This window comes from Salarias fasciatus, chromosome 18 (assembly GCF_902148845.1).
Source record: "Salarias fasciatus chromosome 18, fSalaFa1.1, whole genome shotgun sequence".
Classification (NCBI taxonomy): domain Eukaryota; kingdom Metazoa; phylum Chordata; class Actinopteri; order Blenniiformes; family Blenniidae; genus Salarias; species Salarias fasciatus.
Window position 1 is genome coordinate 4,426,309 of NC_043762.1, and position 17,816 is coordinate 4,444,124.

General features: G+C 48.1%; 1 protein-coding gene across 1 annotated transcript; it reads left to right on the top strand.

The window, feature by feature from the left end:
• The first annotated feature begins 13,808 nt into the window (after positions 1 to 13,808).
• LOC115405134 (delta-type opioid receptor-like) lies at positions 13,809 to 17,489 on the top strand. The gene is made up of 3 exons (XM_030114608.1): positions 13,809 to 14,053; positions 15,697 to 16,049; positions 16,951 to 17,489. Exons 1-3 carry the CDS (start codon positions 13,809 to 13,811, stop codon positions 17,487 to 17,489), a joined length of 1,137 nt encoding a protein of 378 aa, XP_029970468.1.
• Positions 17,490 to 17,816: the final 327 nt, after the last annotated feature.

Here is a 17,816-nt window from a genome sequence, read left to right on the forward strand (position 1 = left end):
AAGCAGAGGCTGTTACGCGTTTCCACCGGATGCGATGTGAATTTTTCGCGGGATGAGATTACATACAAAGTCAAGGTAATGATGCCACTGTCGCTCAATCTTGAGCGACAAGCGACGATGCGACGAGCGTTTCCAGAGAAAATTCAATGCGCTGCCACTCAACGCTTGTAGCTCGAGTTGAAATAATTGAACTTTTCAAGTGAATGGGCGCCAGGGTGCACACGGGACTGTGGGACACACATCAGAAGAATCCTGCCCGCTGCTGCTGTGCAGGAGACAGCGATGAGGAGGGCTGTGATGTTTCTGCAGGACGTTTTGTGTTGCATATTTGTACCAGTGCTAAAACTCGAGCGTCCAGTGCGCCGCGTTTTCATTTGTCGCCCGAATGCAGTTGCGTTCAACGCGTCCGGTGGAAGCACGGCGTCAGCCTCCAGAACTGGACCTGGGAGCTGGTTCCACATGACAGGAGCCTGGTAGCTGAAAGCTCTGCCTCCTGTTCCGTGAATGATTCCTGACCTCCGTCCGACTGCAAACCGTTCATGAGAGCTGAAAGACGAAGTGTCGACACTGAAGAGTCGGACAACAAAAAATGAAGCACTGAAATTCAGTGTGAGTTCCTAAATTTAAAATTTCTAGATTCCAGTGCTCACTTCCATGGATCTGTACCTGAGACAGTGTTTGAAATCACATCAGAGCTCAGCGGAAGGGTTTTCCAGAGTTCCGTGGAGAGCTGTCAGAGCGTCTGCAGCCTGCAGCAGGCCTGATGAGGCTTTTAAACAAGTCACCTCTGGGTTGACGCAACATTTTCTGCCCTTACCTCTGCAGGCAGAGTGACTGATGACAGGGCGGCTCTGGGAGGGTGACGCTTCCAGTTGTCTGAACTCCCCACCTGACATTACCGTCACAGTGACTTCCTCGGACTGAAGCTGTCTCTGTGGACGTCTGTAAAGTTTTTTTCATCAGTCCTTTGAATGTCACATTTTTACCTTTTCAACTCCCTTAAAAGAAGCTCTGTCCTGCAGTCTGGCCGTTTTTACGTAGAGAACTGCCGAGCTCAGCAGCTCCATGTGATCTGTATGATCAGCTCCATGAACCAGAAGAAACTGTGAGAAAAACCAGCAGCACTTTTTTTATGAACTGGCTCAAACAATGTGGGAAGATTTACAGGACTGAGTCCTGGAGCGCCGTGAACCCCTCGTTAATGCTGAGATAAAGTGGTGAGTGGAGTAATGAACCACCGGCCTGGACTCTCCAGGTACAAACCTGTTCTGTCTCAGTAACCATGCAGACGCTCCTTCAGCACAGCTCGTTTGCTGCAGGATTTACCTCTTTCCAAGGTGAAGATCATTTCCTCGGAGGGACTCAGACCTTTCCACAGCAGCCCGTTTAATTTGAGCTGCAGCCTGGGCTGTTCACAGCTGCTGGCGCCGCCAGAGGAAAGGCAGGTTTTCACGGTGGGGATCAAGCTGACTGTCGCCGTTCTGAGCACACTGAGTTTTAACCTTGGTAGGTACACCGCGCCATTCAGCATCTCCACCCACAGCCTGGCCTTCATGACGGAGCCAGCTTTCTGTCTTTACCAGCTCCCGTGTTCGTGCCTCCACATGGAAATGGCGCAGAGAGCTGAGATGTGCACAGAGTCAATATTGATGTGCGTGCTCACTCTGCCTCTGGGTGCCGTCATGTGGCCAGTGTTTACAGAGGCCGGCCCTCTGCGCTCTGCGTGCACGCTCACCTGTGAGGGCTGCGTGAACTCTGGACCCTGAAGCAGATGGTTTCTGTGCCGTGGAGTTTGGGCTGAAGCAGAGTCAGAGTCTGGGTGAACTCCCCGAGGCCGCCGCTCCGTTCATGTCTGCACTTCATGAATATTCAAGCTCTCAATGCACAAAGAGCAACAATAGACAAGTTTTTTCTGTTAGACAACTTCAAACGCCCAGCGAGGCGTGTTGTTGCCTCGCTCCATCGATCAAATCCTTTTGGTCTGGTAACCACGGGTCAGAGACGGTTTCCATAGCGACCATGAAAACAGCCCTGCAGCATCACTCTCTCACACGCACACACACACACACACACACACACACACACACACAGCAGCTCCATCTCCACCTCACACTCATGGAAGCCTGTTAGTGGTGCTGGTCTCCAGCGCTCTCTGGGGTCCAGGTCTACAGTAAACCTGAAGCGGTGGAGTCCAGCAGCTCCCTGGTCCTGGGCGATGCCACCTGGGTGCGTCGGGTGGGGGTGGAGAGTCACTGTAGTCCAGGGTCCAGAGTTTTGAGGAGTTATTGATTATCATCTTTGAATGACGATGAAAACCCCCGGAATGTGGAAAGGCCAGACCTTGTTCTGGGTGCTGTTGCCAGAGTCCAACCCCTGCACCGGTCCACCGATCCTCCAATCTCAACCAGAAATATCATCGTTTTTACCAAACGGCAGCTTCAATGTTGCTGATGATTCTTTTCTGTTGGACTGTGGAGACATTTCGCCACCTCATAGAACAGAACCAGCAGTGATCACACAGTAAGGTCAGAGGTCAGATCAACACTGAGAGTCAGACCTGAGCCAATCGGAACCGAGCTCCTGGAAGACATCAGCCACAAAGCTTCTTAAAGGAAAGACAGAGGAACGTTATGATCAGCTGGTTCCCTCAAACGCTTCTTCACAGCATTTTTCAGTAAAAAACATTTTCATTTTGTTTTAGGGGCTCTGTTCACATGACAACAGAGATCGAAGCCACTAATAAACTTTTTCAAAACGGCCCCCAAGGTGGAACTTCACAGTGTATTGTTCACCATGTTGTCCCACTGCTAATGTTTAGAGTGTATTGGTCTCCATGTTCTCCATTGGTAATTAGGGACCGAGCCCGGAGGGCAAGGTCTCTATCGTTTTTCGTTCATTTATTGTCGTCGTCCTTCTATATTATACTAACGCCCAAATAAACGCCAATTTGACCCCCCTAAACATGCACGAAAACTCACCAATTTTGGCACGCACATCATGACCGGCGAAAAATTTTATAAAATGGAAAAATTAACCTCATCTGCTCTCTAGCGCCACCTAGGAACAGTAAAATAGGTGCCACGACCCATAGGAATGTCGCAGAGAGATCAAACCAACGTTGACGCGTTCGTCTCATCAAGATCTACATTTCACATTCCGCGATTTCCCTTTCAAAGTGAAATTTTTTTTTCAAAATCACTCCTCACGAAAAAATTATCTCCTCCGAGACCGTTTGTCGTACAGACAACAGACTAACGCGACATGATAAAGGATAAGTTTGTTTACTAAAGTTGTTAAAAACTTTGTCAAAAGTCAGACATGGATTTTATTAGCCCTCAAAGTTGAAAGTCTGAAATCCTGCCTTGCTCCTGCCCTCATCCGTTATAATGGGAAAAAAAAGAAGAAAAGTCGCCTTTTTCAGCACCTTGAACAAGTGTCAAGTGTGGCTGAACCGTGACTCCAATCAACAAACCGATCACACGTGAAGCGTCACCAGGTTCTCCCGAACAAGATGATGTAACATAAGTGGGGAAAATATCTTGATATAAGGCAGTTTTCGCGAGAATGAAAAGGTGTGCGCTCTGAATTTCTTTTTTGCTCTCAGTTATAATGGAGCCGGATGGGGAAAAATCTCGCGCTTCTCACGAACTGAGGCCTCTACGGTCCAAACTAAAAGTCTGACTGCTCTGAAAGCCTCAACAACTGAAAGACAACTAATTTTCCTGTCAAACGTGATATTTTTTTGTTCAGTTTTGCCAAACAGGAATAGAACAAGAAGCAGTTGTTTCCCAAACAGAAACTTTTATTTTCTCCTCTCTCCCACTCTAACTCACATTACCATATATGGGCGTCCAGTGCAGTTACACAGCTGACAGCAGCTGTCAATCAAACTCTGACACTCAGTGCCTTCATTCAGTGACTGTCAAAAGCAGATGGGACATGCTAACAACTCCATGTTAGTGGATGACAGATGCTAACAGTTGCATGTTAGTGGATGGGAGATGCTAACAACTACATGTTAGTGGATGGGAGATGCTAACAACTCCATGCTAGTGGATGAGAGATGCTAACACCTACATTTTGATGGATGGGAGATGCTAAAAGCTACATGTTAGTGGATGGGAGATGCTAACAGCTCCATGTTAGTGGATGAGACATGCTAACACCTACGTGTTAGTGGATGGGAGATGCTAACAGCTACATGCTAATAGATGAGATGCTAATATCTTCATTTAAAAGGATGGGAGATGCTAATAGTGCTTAAAAAACAATGTTAACGGATGAGAGATGCTAACAGCTAGATGCTAATTATTATTCCGTCACGGAAACAAACTTAAATTTGACCCCCTAAATCTGCACGAAAACTCACCAAATTGGACACGCACATCCGGACTGGTGAAAAATTTTATAAAATGGGAAAATTAACCCCATCTGGTCTCTAGCGCCAACTAGAAAAACTAAAATGGTCGCCACGGCCCGCAGGAATGTCGTAGAAAGATCAAACCAACACTTACGTGTTCGTCTCATCGAGGTCTAAAAGGTTGCTGGAGTGCAGAAAAATTGACTGTCAAAATAAGAGCCTCAAACCCCTTCAAAATAAAAGTCAAAATTTTGCACAAAATCATATTTAAGACAAAACACATTGACAATTTTGGGTTAACCAGTGTTAGCGGACAGCATACACTACCTTTCCAAAACAAAAGCCCCAAATTCCTTCAAAATAAAAGCCCTTTTACAACAGAAAATGAGGTAAAATCATGAAAATGGATGTTTAAAGAGTAGCAAAAGTCCAGTGACCTGGACTTTGGCCAACAAGGTATGACGACGTTTCAGTCATCGGCCGGTGGGGAGGCTTGGTCCTGACCAATGCTGCTTGCGCATTTAATTAAAATTAAAATTTCCTGACTACCATCTGCAGGTTGACAGGTTTAACTCTCCAGGTTGGCAGCTGAAGACTCACAGGGCAGACAAGGGGAAACAGGAGGACAGAGCGGATCCTGACAGTAACCCCCTCCCTCCTCGAGGGCGAGTGCATGATGGCCCAAAAGTCTGTCCCTGAGAGGGGAGGTCTGGAGGTAAAGCACCTCTGGAGTTTGGGTACAGGGGCAACACTGATGCCACAGAGCCCTCTTGGGGAAGGGATTAGGGTCCACCATAGCCCTCTTCTCTCCAAGAAGGGGTGAGGCATCGCAATCATCATCTGGGGCTTCCTCCGAGATGCTGAGAGGCACCATGGACTGAGAGCCAGAACCTGAGAGATAGAGCCTGGAGAGCCAGAGCCTGGAGAGCCAGAGCCTGGAGATCCAGAGTCTGAGAGCCAGAGCCTGTAGAGCCAGAGCCTGGAGATCCAGAGTCTGGAGAGCCAGAGTCTGGAAAGCCAGAGTCTGGAGAGCCAGAGTCTGGAAAGCCAGAGCCTGGAGATCCAGAGTCTGGAGAGCCAGAGCATGGAAAGATAGGGTCTGGAAAGTTGGACACTGGGAAACCAGAGACCAAGAAGCAAAAAGGAATGCTGATCTGGGACTGATGAGTTGGAGAGACTGGCTGGTTGACTGGCTGGTTGGGAACTGGCTGGTCGAGAACTGACTGGTAGAGAACTGGCTGGTAGAGAACTGGCTGGTAGGGAACTGGCTGGTAGAGAAGTGGCTGGTAGGGAACTGGCTGGCCGGGAACTGGCTTTTAGAGAACTCGATGGTTGAGAACTGGCTGGTAGGGAACTGCCTGACAGGGAACTGGCTGGTAGAGATCTGTCTGACAGGAAATCGGTTGGTAGAGAACTGGCTGGTAGGGAACTGGCTGGTAGAAATCTGTCTGGCAGGAAACTGACGAGTGTGGGCAGGGGCCTCACTCTCATCTTTTCAAACTCCTCAGGTCTTCAAGTTTTCAGACTGAACTCTCCAGGTTGGTAGCTTTAGCCAGGAAGGGTACCTTTACATTTTTGTCAATGCAGCCCTTAATAACTTTCTGTTGTTTGTCAGATTCAAACTCAACTACGAGGGCGTACCCAAATGAAACCGGAATTTGGTTGTAACTTTTTATTTCTTACATTTCAAAATAAAACACCACCGTCGCCTTCAAAATAATCTCCATCTGCATTAATGCAGCGCTCCAGCCGTGTCTCCCACTTCACAAATGTGTCATCACACCCGTGTGTAATTGTGCCATTCAGGGCCGGCTGCGATTTTTCTGTCACCTCCTCCACATCTGCAAACCGCTGTCCCTTCAGCTCCTTCTTCAACTTGGGGAACAAGAAAAAGTCACTCGGGGCTACATCTGGCGAATAAGGCGGATGGGAGAGGAGATTCATCTCATTCTTCGCCAGAAACTGCGTGACGCGCAGCGCCGTGTACGCTGGCGCTCTGTGGTGGTGGATCAACCGGCTCCACTCCGCCACTACGCTCTGCTTCCTCCTCACATCCTCACAGAGCCATCTGAGGACTACCATGTAGTAGTCCTGATTTACAGTCTGACCTGGAGGGACAAACTCGCTGTGGACGATACCCTGGACAGCGAAAAAGCAGATCAGCATTGTTTTCACGGCTGAGCAGACCTGACGCGCCGACATCTGGCCCTTCTCAAACCGCCCGAACCACTCATGGACCTGAGTCTTCCCCAGACCATCATCCTTGTAGGCTTGCTGCAACAAGGTGAGTGTTTCTGCTGCTGTTTTTCCCAGCAAAAAGCAGAATTTAATGTTCGCGCGCTGCTCTAGCAATGTTGCCATTTTGGAAAAATCGCAGACGGGAGCTGCACTCTGTTACTATAAATAGCGCGTGACAGACGTTAGTGTCACTCTGGGATCTCAGATTTTTCACAGATATGCATGAGACTTACCTGTAGCACATCTGACGGCCAGAAGTCGAAACTCATTATTATTAGTGTTTTTGACCAAATTCCGGTTTCTTTTGGGTACGCCCTCGTATATGAAAGAACTGTTCTGTCATTGAGTGTGGTTACATGGATGTTTTTAATTTGGAATTGGTTTATTCCAAATTAAGTAATCCAGAATAATATTCATGAGCTTTGTGTTTACATGGGAAAAATGAAGGCTTAAATCTGCTCTAATGCTGCTGCTGTGAAACGTTCTGATTGGACAGGGGACGGCCGTGACATACTGACGTCTCCCGGAAGTAAACAGCATTTTTCTCTTTTTTCTTTCTCGATTAACATTGACGCTGCAGCTTTGAAAATGTCTGCATTATTATGCACCCATCCATCCACTTGTTTCATTCTGTCCAATTCTTCTAAAACTCGTACGAGTTCGAACTGCGGGCTGCGAGCCGCCATCTTGGAATATTGCATCATCACAGCGGAGTTGCCCCGAATTTATATAGAAATTTGTTCCTAAAGGAGAATAAATCGGCCAGTCCATTCGAATTTAAGCTAAATACTGAACAAAGTTTTCAGAATCAGTTTTCACAAGATCATTTTAGAGAGGAACTAGGCTTTATTCGGATTCAAACAGGAACAAAAAGTCCCATGTAAACGTTCGGATGGTCACAGAAACCATGAACCCACATCACTTCCAGTTTAAACAGCCTCAAAGTAAAGACAGCTTCACCTGTGTCTTCTGCTGTGTTTTTCAGCTTTTCAGCTGTTGAACTGTTTTCTTTCCTCCAGATTGGTAAGCTCTGTGTTTAATTTTATTTGTCAATCCGTAATAAGATTTGCTTGTGCAGCTGAAAATGTGTGTTCTTACAGATGCTGACCAATGTTTGAACATGTTTATAGAAATTTTCTTCAAGTTTTAATTCCTCATTGGAAAACCACTGAAGTTCAAGGACATTATGGAAACTAAGTAATCTGTCAGTTTCAGCTCAGAAAGTCAACATGCGTGGTGTGACATGTAATTCATGGTCACTTCTCACTGAGCAGCAGCTGGTGCTTTTCTTTTCAAGACTATTGTATTTGCTTTAATAGAGAGGCCTTGAGTTTTCCATGTGCTGACAAGACTGCACATGCCATGAAGAGATTTCAGCTGCATAAATGATGAGAGGCGTGCTGCCGACTTTACAAATGAATGGAACATGAATATTAATGACACCGTTGGACTGAGGTAATGCCACATGTGTGCAGTGAGTGGCACTGTGGAGTTACTGTGACGTCCTTCCACAGCCAGCCATCACAGATCTAGCAGATCTTCAGTAAACAGAGAAAATGTCTTCATTGTTTGTGGCTGCAGCTGTTTTCTCCCCAGTTGTAATGGAAACATATGAAAATGTGAGGCCTCAGTTTTCCAGCTGTTGGTTCAAGCTGCTACTACTGTACTGAGCAGGGCTGATTTTCATCGCTCAAGTTGATAAATCGGGAGTTACATCTGTAACTACAGTTCTACGAATCCCGGATGACTGCCAGAAGGCGGTGCTCAAAGCACTGAATGTTCCCTTCATGCATTCGCAGTCTGAGTATGCATACCAACAATGTCACCAGTGACCCCTGGGTGACCCCTGGGTGACCCTAGCAAGGTATTAATTTCCAGAGTCACCTCAGGTTTGGTTTCCACAGAATCTTCTTGCGTGATCACAAGGATTCTGAGTGACAGAGCGCTCTGGCGGTCATCAGGGCTTCACGGAACCAGTACCATTCATAACTTTGGTTCTATTTCATCCCTCCTGACCGTCAGAAGGCAGTGCTGAAAGCACTGAAAGACTAATACCAGCTTAGTCACAAGGAATCTTGGAACCCACCTCACTGAGAACCCTCCGGAGGGCCGAGGACCAACTCCAGTGGATGGGAAGGCAATATTTACCCTGTTAAACCTGGAAAAGGTGCCGGGCATCATCCAGGAGGCAGTGACACATATTTCACATATTTCAGGTGTACTCCCGTCAGGACGGCCCAGGATGTGAACACCACCCTTGTGGAGTGGCAGTGCATGCCCGGTGGCAGAGGACAGCCTCCTTCTTGGTGTCCACAACTCAGTGGGATAAGCACTGCTTGGAGAGAGCAGAGCCCTTATAAGGGCCTCCATAACAGACAAACAGCTGTTATGACATACAAACATTTATAATGGCGTCCATGTAGCCCCTCAGAGTTCTGACTCAGCACAGGAGCTCCGCTCTGCCTCCAGGACTGCTGCACCACCAACAGCACCTTCGGGAGAGAAGCGGCCACAGTGTCATACTCGGTATCTCTGTGGCCAGATGGGGTTGCTCGGGGCCGGTTTTGTCAATTTTGCATGCCCTGTCTCACCTGTTTCTGTCTGCTTCTCTTGTTATCCTGCCTGGTCACCTGCCTCGTTATCGCCCTAATGTGTTGCACCTGTCTTCCCCCCTATTTAAGCCTGCCCTCCTTGCTTGTCCCAATCAGTTCCTTCTGTCACTTTGTGGGTCTGTCTGCATGTTTCTGCTACCCGTGCCTGCACCAGCTCAACTCTGCCCTGAGATCCTTGTGTTCAGAAATAAAGAAGTTTTGATCTACCTGTGCTGCCTGTGCCAGGGTCCTTCCACCCCGCATTGTGACACGCAGAGTGACGCCCGCACCATCCAGATGCCGTCTGAGGCATGACAGACAAACAGACAAAGCATGTAACTCACCCATGCTTTTCACCGAGGTAATGGCCAGTAGGAAAAACAGTTTTGCATGACACCCACTGAAGCTCCGCCATAACCTTGGGCTCAAAAGGAGGCTCCAGTACTAAGTGCAGGTCCCAGGCTGGAGCTCGTGGGGCTCTTAGGGGATGAAGCCTCAGAGTCCCCTTGAGAAAACTGACACCAGGACATAGCACTCGACCATGCCGCCTGCAAACTCCGCATATCAGGTAGATTTTGCCTCCACATACACCCTCAAGGCAGATGGAGATGACCCATATCCAGAAGAGACCTCAAAAATACCAGAATCACAGGGTCCTCCCTACAGGCACTGCACCACTCAACAAACAGCTTCCAGCTATTGTCGTGCTGCAGTCAGGTGGACGGCACTCTGGCATTCAAAATGATCTGTCTGACAGGCTCCGTACAGCTTCTCAGCACTTATTCAGGCCCCTCAGTCGCCAGACGTATAAGCGGAGGTGGTGGGGGTTTGAGGTGGCAAACCCAACCTATGTGCTGGGACAGAAGATCTTTCCTGCTGGGCAGGCACCATGGTTCACTGAAGGAGAGTCTGCTGAGCAGCCATGTTTGCACTGGCCAGAAGAAGGCCACCAGCAGCAGCATGTGGCCCTCCTGAATGACTCTCTGGAGTGTCGACCAAATCAGAGGGAGAGGTGGAGAGGTGTAGAGGAGGTGTGGCAATGCGTCCTTACCCAGAAGGCTGGTGGTTTCCCTGAGGGAGAACCAACGTGGACAGTGGATCGACTCCCCTGAGCCAAAGAAAGGCCTCAGGGGAGGTCTTAAAAAAGTGAAGGGGAAGCTGCCTTTGCAGCCTTCGGAGGGCGAAATTGACTGGACTGACTCACACAGTTAGGCTGAATCCCATTTCACCCCTTAGCCCTTCCCCTTGGCCCTACCCCTTAGCCCTCCGCCTATGAAACGGAGTGCTAAGGGGTAGGGGAGAAAGTCAACCCCTCCGAATTGGGACACCCCTCCGACAATCGCGTACGTCATCAGTAGTCGCCGCTGCCGATGACGTAGGCAGATGCGACAATTATCTGCCGAAGAAGAATGTTTTTCTTACATTTTAAAACTTTATTAATTGACAAAATACTGACATTTATGACCGTCTTTCGTTGCGGACGCCGCCATCTTGCAGATCTTGGAAGGCTTTCTGAGAAATCTGTCATCCAGTGGCGCCGGTGGTGAGGGGCGCTTGTTTTGTTCGCCTGGACCGTCAGTGGCGGGTGGGGTTAGTTCACTTCCGCATTGGCGGGGGCGCTCGTTTCCCACCCGCGCATTCCAGGCGGGCCGTGTTGAAGAAACCAGTTTATTGAAAATAATCGTCTATCTGTTGTGTTTGGAATGCGCCTGGAATGCGCGGGTGTGGAAACGATCACTCCCGTCAATGCGGAAGTGAATTAACCCCGCCCGCCAGGCTTGATCTAGGCTGAAAGAACAAGCGCCCCTCGCCATCGGCCGATACCCCTCCGTTTGGAGTGTGCCTCTCGAGAATCTCCTTTTGGAGGGGTGACTGGCCCTCTTTCTTGGCCCTACCCCTCCGTCATAATGACAATTGGGACACTCCTACCCCTCCATGTGAACGCGCAAAACGAGGGGTAGGGCCAAGGGGAAGGGCTAAGGGGTGAAATGGGATTCAGCCTTAGTCTGTCAGAACATTCAGTGCTCTCAGCGCCGCCTTCTGGCGGTCAGTAGGGATGAAATAGAACCTTGTTGGAGGAATGGCGTAAAGATTGCGTTTCCAAACACCTGCTGAGTATCTTATAGTTTTTTTCAAAGTTTCACAGAGAAGTGTCTGAAATTCCCAGAATTCTTTCTGTTTGCAGCAACAAATGGTGGAATGCAGATCGAAGGCCAACAATGAAATACTGACTTTCAACGTAACCATGGGGACAATGTGACACAGAAAGCAGATTTAGTTCACATCAGAGAATGCTTCACCACAGTGTGGAATGGTGGCTCGCCAGTGTGCTTTATTATTAGTTTAAATATTTTAAAATTAAAGAAATTAAATGATAACTTGTTTATACTAAATTGTGTGTTTACATCCATGATGATACATCACATATGAAAAAGAAATCAGAAATTTGAGAGTAAAAATCTCTGCTGAGCTGCTTGAGGTGGCAGAAGGTCCAGCAGGTCAGAGCAGCAGCCAATCGCTGACCAGAGAGTCACACATCGCAGCGGGAATTTATCTCAACAGCGTCGCGGATTCTGATGCCTTAAGGGAGGCAAGTGGATGAGTTTCTGCCACAAGAGGGCACTGCTGTCGCCATCAGCTGCTTTTTATAAAAATATGTTCACCAAGAAAGTGATATGTGTTTGTGCAGTATGCTGTTTATGTTTTGTCTGAGATTGATTCAAGTGTTCAAGTCTTCTGGGATGTTTGCTGAAACTGCTGTAACATCTGTAAAGCTCATCAAGCTCATCCACATCTGGAATCCCGAGCAGCAGAATGATCTTCACCAAAACTACTGGAGTATCTGCTCAGTATGGAGAGACTCAGAGTCTGAACACAACGGAGAAGAAGCATCTCTGATGTTCTTCTGTAGGGAGGACTCAAACTGACAGAATTCAAAATAAATTGTAAATTTCTGTCACATGTTCTTTTCTCCAAATTATATTTTTCTGTATTTTATTTTCATCTGACTTTTCATTTATTTATTGACACCTTTTTTTATTCACTGTAACATTTACGTCCTCATTATTTCCAATCTTGCATTTTCTCCCTCTATGTTTTTCCAGTCATGTGTGTTTATGTGTCTTTTTACATTTCTGTGTGCGTTTTGGCCTCATTGTGTAAATGAAGGGTGCAGTCCTGGGGTCAGCTCCTCGCCACTGGCCAATCAACGTTAACATTCTGGCAATGCCACCAGCCATCGGCCCTCTGGCAAAGCTGAGGTTTCTTACCTGCTAACCGTAAAGATCACATTGTGAAAACATTGGTCGTGCATGCACCAGAGCGCCGCAACAAACAAGCAAACATGACATGAGCCAAGTTTGGAGAATAACTCTGTGAAGTCAACAGGATCGCCATCTTTATAATCCAGGTCTGAGGAAATACAGACATCTGGGTGGTGAAAAACTCCTGACGGAGACAGTACAGTCTGTCTGTAGGGATGAGAAGGCCTGTCGACCAGGGCAGAAACACAGACAGGGGCAGATGTAAGGACAGAAGCAGAAACAGAGACAAGACAGGAACAGACACAGGGACAGCAAAAGAGGCAGCAGAGCAGAAACAGATATATTTGTTTCACATTGCTTTTCCTGAGGGATTTTATTGCTGATTGTTTTTACTGTTTATACTGTCCTGCTGTTTTCTGTTGTTTTTATCGTTGATTTTATTGTTTTCTTGATTGTCCACTTCGAGATCTGCTCTCAGATGTAAAGTGCATTATAAATAAAATCCATTATTATTAGATATAAGGACAGAAACAGAGACAGGAGAAGAAACAGACGGGAACAGAGACAAACGTGATCAGATGGTAAAGGAAGCTAGACCAGCTTTTTTTCTGTTTGTGGATCTCACTGTTGGTGGACACACACACACACACACACACACACACACACACACACACACTCAGCAGTGCGGTGAAGTTTCTGGTCAAAGTGAGTCCATTGACGCGGTTTCCTCTGAGCTGCTGCTCCGGGTGGAGACGCTGCCTCTGCAGCAGGTGCTCTCTTCACAGCTCACACTCCGACCTGATAACAGACTCTGCGTATTTGCTCCTGCAGGTGTTGCCTGGGAACATCTTGCGGAAACAATGGCAGGGAGTTTTTTTTTTCTTTTAATACTCTGATGGTGGCTGTTATTTCCAGAGAGATGAGCACGTTGCTGCTTTTCTCGTGTTTCTCCAGGGAAACCTGTACAGTGAAGCCATGTGACGGGAGCTGTCAGGTGTGTGTGCCCTCCAGCAGATGTTGCAGTGTGAGCAGAGTGTGTTCTGCCACATGTGGACCGTGCGTCTGATGTCACTCCATGAGCATTGCGGGCTCCAGTGCGCACGGCGCAGGGACGCAGAGTGGCACAGGCGGCGCCCGCGGTGGCTTCCAATCCGCACCGTCCTGCGAAGGTAACGCAGAGGACAGGGGCGGAGGGGTCGCCTTGGCTCTCTGAGTGAACTTTGTGAAGGCAGAGCTCATCTGCCGCGGCTGTAGAGAGCGGAGCCGCCGCTGCGCTCTCATCCACACGCACGGAACGCGCCGTCCGCGCGAGTCAGAGGACAGAGCCGCCGTTTGGAGACCCCCAGGTGAGTCAGCATGGACAGCAGCGTGGTGCACATCTCCAGGGAGGAGCGCTGCGCCCCGGGCCAGCCCGGAGACTGCTTCCCCAACTTCACCTGGCAGCCCGGCGCGGCCGACCTCTACAACGACACCCCCAACGGAACCTGGGAGTCCGAGCCCGAGCCCCTGTCCCCCATCATCCCCGTCATAGTGGCCGTGTACTCCGTGGTGTTCGTGGTGGGCTTGGTGGGCAACTGTCTGGTGATGTATGTGATCATCAGGTGAGTTTCCAGCGTGGGAATGAATCAGTGTGTATGTGTGTGTGTGTGTGTGTGTGTGTGTGTGTGTGTGTGTGTGTGTGTGTGTGTGTGTGTGTGTGTGTGTGTGTGTTCTTGTATTTCTATCCTTGTCGGGGCCAAATGTCCCCACAAGGATAGCAAAACGTGGAACGACGTGCCTTGTGGGGACCTTTTTCCGGTCCTAAGTAGGAGAAACAGTGTTTTCTTGACCATGTTGTTGTTACTGAAAAAAGTAAAAGTGCAAAAACATTTCTTTAGGGTTAGGCTTTGTTGTGGTGTGGGTTAGGGTTAGGGTAAGGGTCAGGGTTAGGGGCTAGACATGAATGGGAGTCAATGGACGGTCCCCACAAGGATAGAAATACAAGACTGTACGTGTGTGTGTGTGTGTGTGTGTGTGTGTGTGTGTGTGTGTGTGTGTGTGTGTGCTGACACAGATTACACACAGTAGATTATACAATACATGGCAGAATAGACAATATAAATACGCCTCGTGCAGTCAGGCGTTTTGCACAAGTCCACAAGTTGTGATACTGCCGTGCTTCCTCAAATCTGCATTACTTGCTCTGTTTATTTTTCTCAAAGTCTTTCACGAGAATAAATGTGTCTGAATCTGATGAAAGGAATGACATTTAAAACAACAGATTCTCCTTTTGACAAGGTTCCAGTCATTTTTTTAATTTTTATTCATTCGTGATAATATTTCATTTCTTTTATTTGTTTATGAATGTAGAGGAAAAGTAAAGCTGGAAACATTTCACTGTTGTTACTGATCCTTATGGGAAGATGGAGATCTGTGCACACTTGCTTCATGAATGAAATGGAAGAGAAAAGACCAAAAAAAAAAAAAAAAACAACCAGCTGTTATGAAATTAAAGTTCCAGTGTCTCCTGGTGGTTTGCCCCATCGTGTAATACCACCGTGTGCCACACGATGGTGCAGGAGTGTGCATGTGTGTGTTATTTTCACATCGTTGAGACTGATTCAACATCTATTTCTTTTTTAATTTGTGGATCTCTGGAGTAATATATATTTCACTTAACCAGCTAAAAGCCTGGTTGGGAGATAAGGTCTCTGTTTCATAAGGGACCTGGCTCGGCAGCAGCAGGCAGTGACAACCGTCAGTAAATACAGTACTTTCATGCTTCATTACATTAGATTACAGGGGAAAAAATAACAACAAGTGCTCCTGGAGACAACGACTTGGAAATGATGAGCGTTAAGGAATCAAATCAGTTACAGTGACCAAAAGAAGCTCTTTTAGAGGCTCTTCACGCAGACGGCCTGATTGAAGGTCTTTTGAGTGTATCCCTGGTGTTTTCCCTCATTGATGTGATCATGGATGTCACAAACACATGATATTTTATATGTTAGCATCACTAATCACAGCTGGAAGAGGCAGACAGGCTGTGATTGGCTGAAGTTTGGATATCTGTTGTACTTTTCCACATTTTGTCACTTTTTATTGGAGTTTTATGAGAACACCTCCTGGTACCGTCGGATCTGCTGTATGTGGCTGTAGCAGCTGAAGACAGTGTGGGACCGGCCCGGGGAGGAGCTACTGCTGTGAGTCTCCTTCACCATTAACCGAAAACAGACTCATCTCCTTCATCTTCTCCTCACTGTAGATACACTAAAATGAAGACAGCCACCAACATCTACATCTTCAACCTGGCCGTGGCCGACGCTCTGGTCACCACCACCATGCCCTTCCAGAGCACCGACTACCTGCTCAGCTCCTGGCCCTTTGGAGAGGTGGCCTGCAAAGTCTTCATCTCCATCGATTACTACAACATGTTCACCAGCATCTTCACGCTGACCATGATGAGCGTGGACCGATACGTGGCCGTGTGCCACCCGGTCAAGGCCCTGGACTTCCGCACGCCCACCAAAGCCAAGATCATCAACGTGGTCATCTGGGTGCTGTCGTCGGCCGCCGGGATCCCCGCCATGGTGCTGGGCAGCACCAACACCAACAACGGTACGTTACCCTGCGCACGCTCTCCGGAGCGTCTCTGCGCCGCTGGCACCGGCTCCATCGCTCGGAATTACCTCAATTTTCTCCTTCAAAGTCTGTGATTAGGATGTTCGGGTTTGATAAGAGTCTTCATCAACCACTCGACATGATGAAGCCATGACAGGCATAATGGATCCTCATTTTCTAAGAATAGAGCAAACTGCACATTTTCTCCTCTGTCAGATATGTTCGGCTTGAACAACACTCCTCAACCAGAGAAACGAGATGAGAACTCTTCATGGCATCCCTCATGACTCTGATACTTTCAACCATACCAGCATCCGCTGTCAGCTCTAAATGTTTCACTCTCAAACATTCATGTTTTAATGAGTCTACTTTATTCTTCACCTCCCAGCTTTCAAAAGCTGTTTGAAGCTTTTGAAAATAGGACTCAAACCAATAGTACATGTAGGGCTGGGATTTGGTGTTATTCAAGCTTTCTGAATTTAAACCAGAATTATTCCTATGGCAGCACTTCAAGTGTCTTCAGTTGGAGTTTTGAAACCTATATAATTAAATAATAATCATCCCTGAGAAAAGATGAAGGAAGGGAGCTCATGTGTGTTGTGTAATGTCATCAAATGCATCTTTTCTGTTAGGAATCTGTCTCTGAATAATATGAAATCCTCTCATCAAAACAATAAGACTATGTGGAAGACGTGGACATCGATAGATAGACTGACAGAGAGAGAGAGATTTTATTTAGCATTAATTATCAACCATGTGTATCATGTTCATGAGACAGACTCATCATGTCCTGTAAGACATGTGTCCACTCTGTTGTCTCCATCCCTCTCTTGCTGTGTCCCTGATGTCTTGTTGTGTCCCTGTTGCTGACCTGACTGGGACTGTCTGTCTCTGACAGGGACCACAGAGTGTGCTCTGCAGTTCCCTGATCCCTACACCTACTGGGACACCCTGATGAAGATCTGTGTCTTCATCTTTGCCTTCGTCGTCCCCGTCATCATCATCACCGTCTGCTACACCCTGATGGTGCTGCGGCTGAAGAGCGTCCGTCTGCTGTCGGGTTCTCCCGAGAAGGACCGGAACCTGCGCCGGATCACGCGCTTGGTGCTGGTGGTGGTGGCCGTCTTCGTGGTGTGTTGGACGCCCATCCACATCTTCATCCTGGTCAAAGCCCTGTCCGCCGGCGTGCCGGAGACCACCGCCGTCATGGCCGCCTACTTCCTGTGCGTGGCGCTGGGCTACACCAACAGCAGCCTGAACCCCATCCTCTACGCTTTCCTGGACGAGAACTTCAAGAGGTGCTTCAGGGATTTCTGCTGCCCCGGGGCCCGGGGGCCCGGCGACGGTCAGGGGGTGAGCCGGGTGAGAAGCACCCTGCGGGGCCACTCGTGTCCCACGGACCCCCGAGGGGACAGCAGGCAGCCCAGGCCCGTATGACTAGCCATGGACACGTCGTCCCTGCGCTGGGAGGAGTCCAACGAGCTGGGAGTAACTCAGATCACCACCACCGTTTGAAACGAGTCTGCGGTGAGAGAACGAGGATCCTGGTTTGGAGGAACAGCTGGGTGGAGCCTCTTTGGTCTGCTGGGTGGAGAGACGCTGATCCACTGACAGATTCACACACCTGATTCAGGAAAAACTCCAGCTCTGTGGCTCTGAAGGCTCTTTCTCAAATCTTCACTGAATTAGGTAGAAATAAGCTGTTTTTGTCGATTTATGCTTTGTTGCACAACAAATGGTCCAGTCTCACAGTTCGGTGAGATT

Bases quoted from the DNA above. Each gene is read 5' to 3' on its own strand.
- LOC115405134 (XM_030114608.1), top strand. From the start codon at position 13,809: ATGGACAGCAGCGTGGTGCACATCTCCAGGGAGGAGCGCTGCGCCCCG. The intron at 14,054-15,696 runs GTGAGTTTCCAG...TCCTCACTGTAG, and splicing joins GTGATGTATGTGATCATCAG to ATACACTAAAATGAAGACAG. The intron at 16,050-16,950 runs GTACGTTACCCT...TGTCTCTGACAG, and splicing joins CAGCACCAACACCAACAACG to GGACCACAGAGTGTGCTCTG.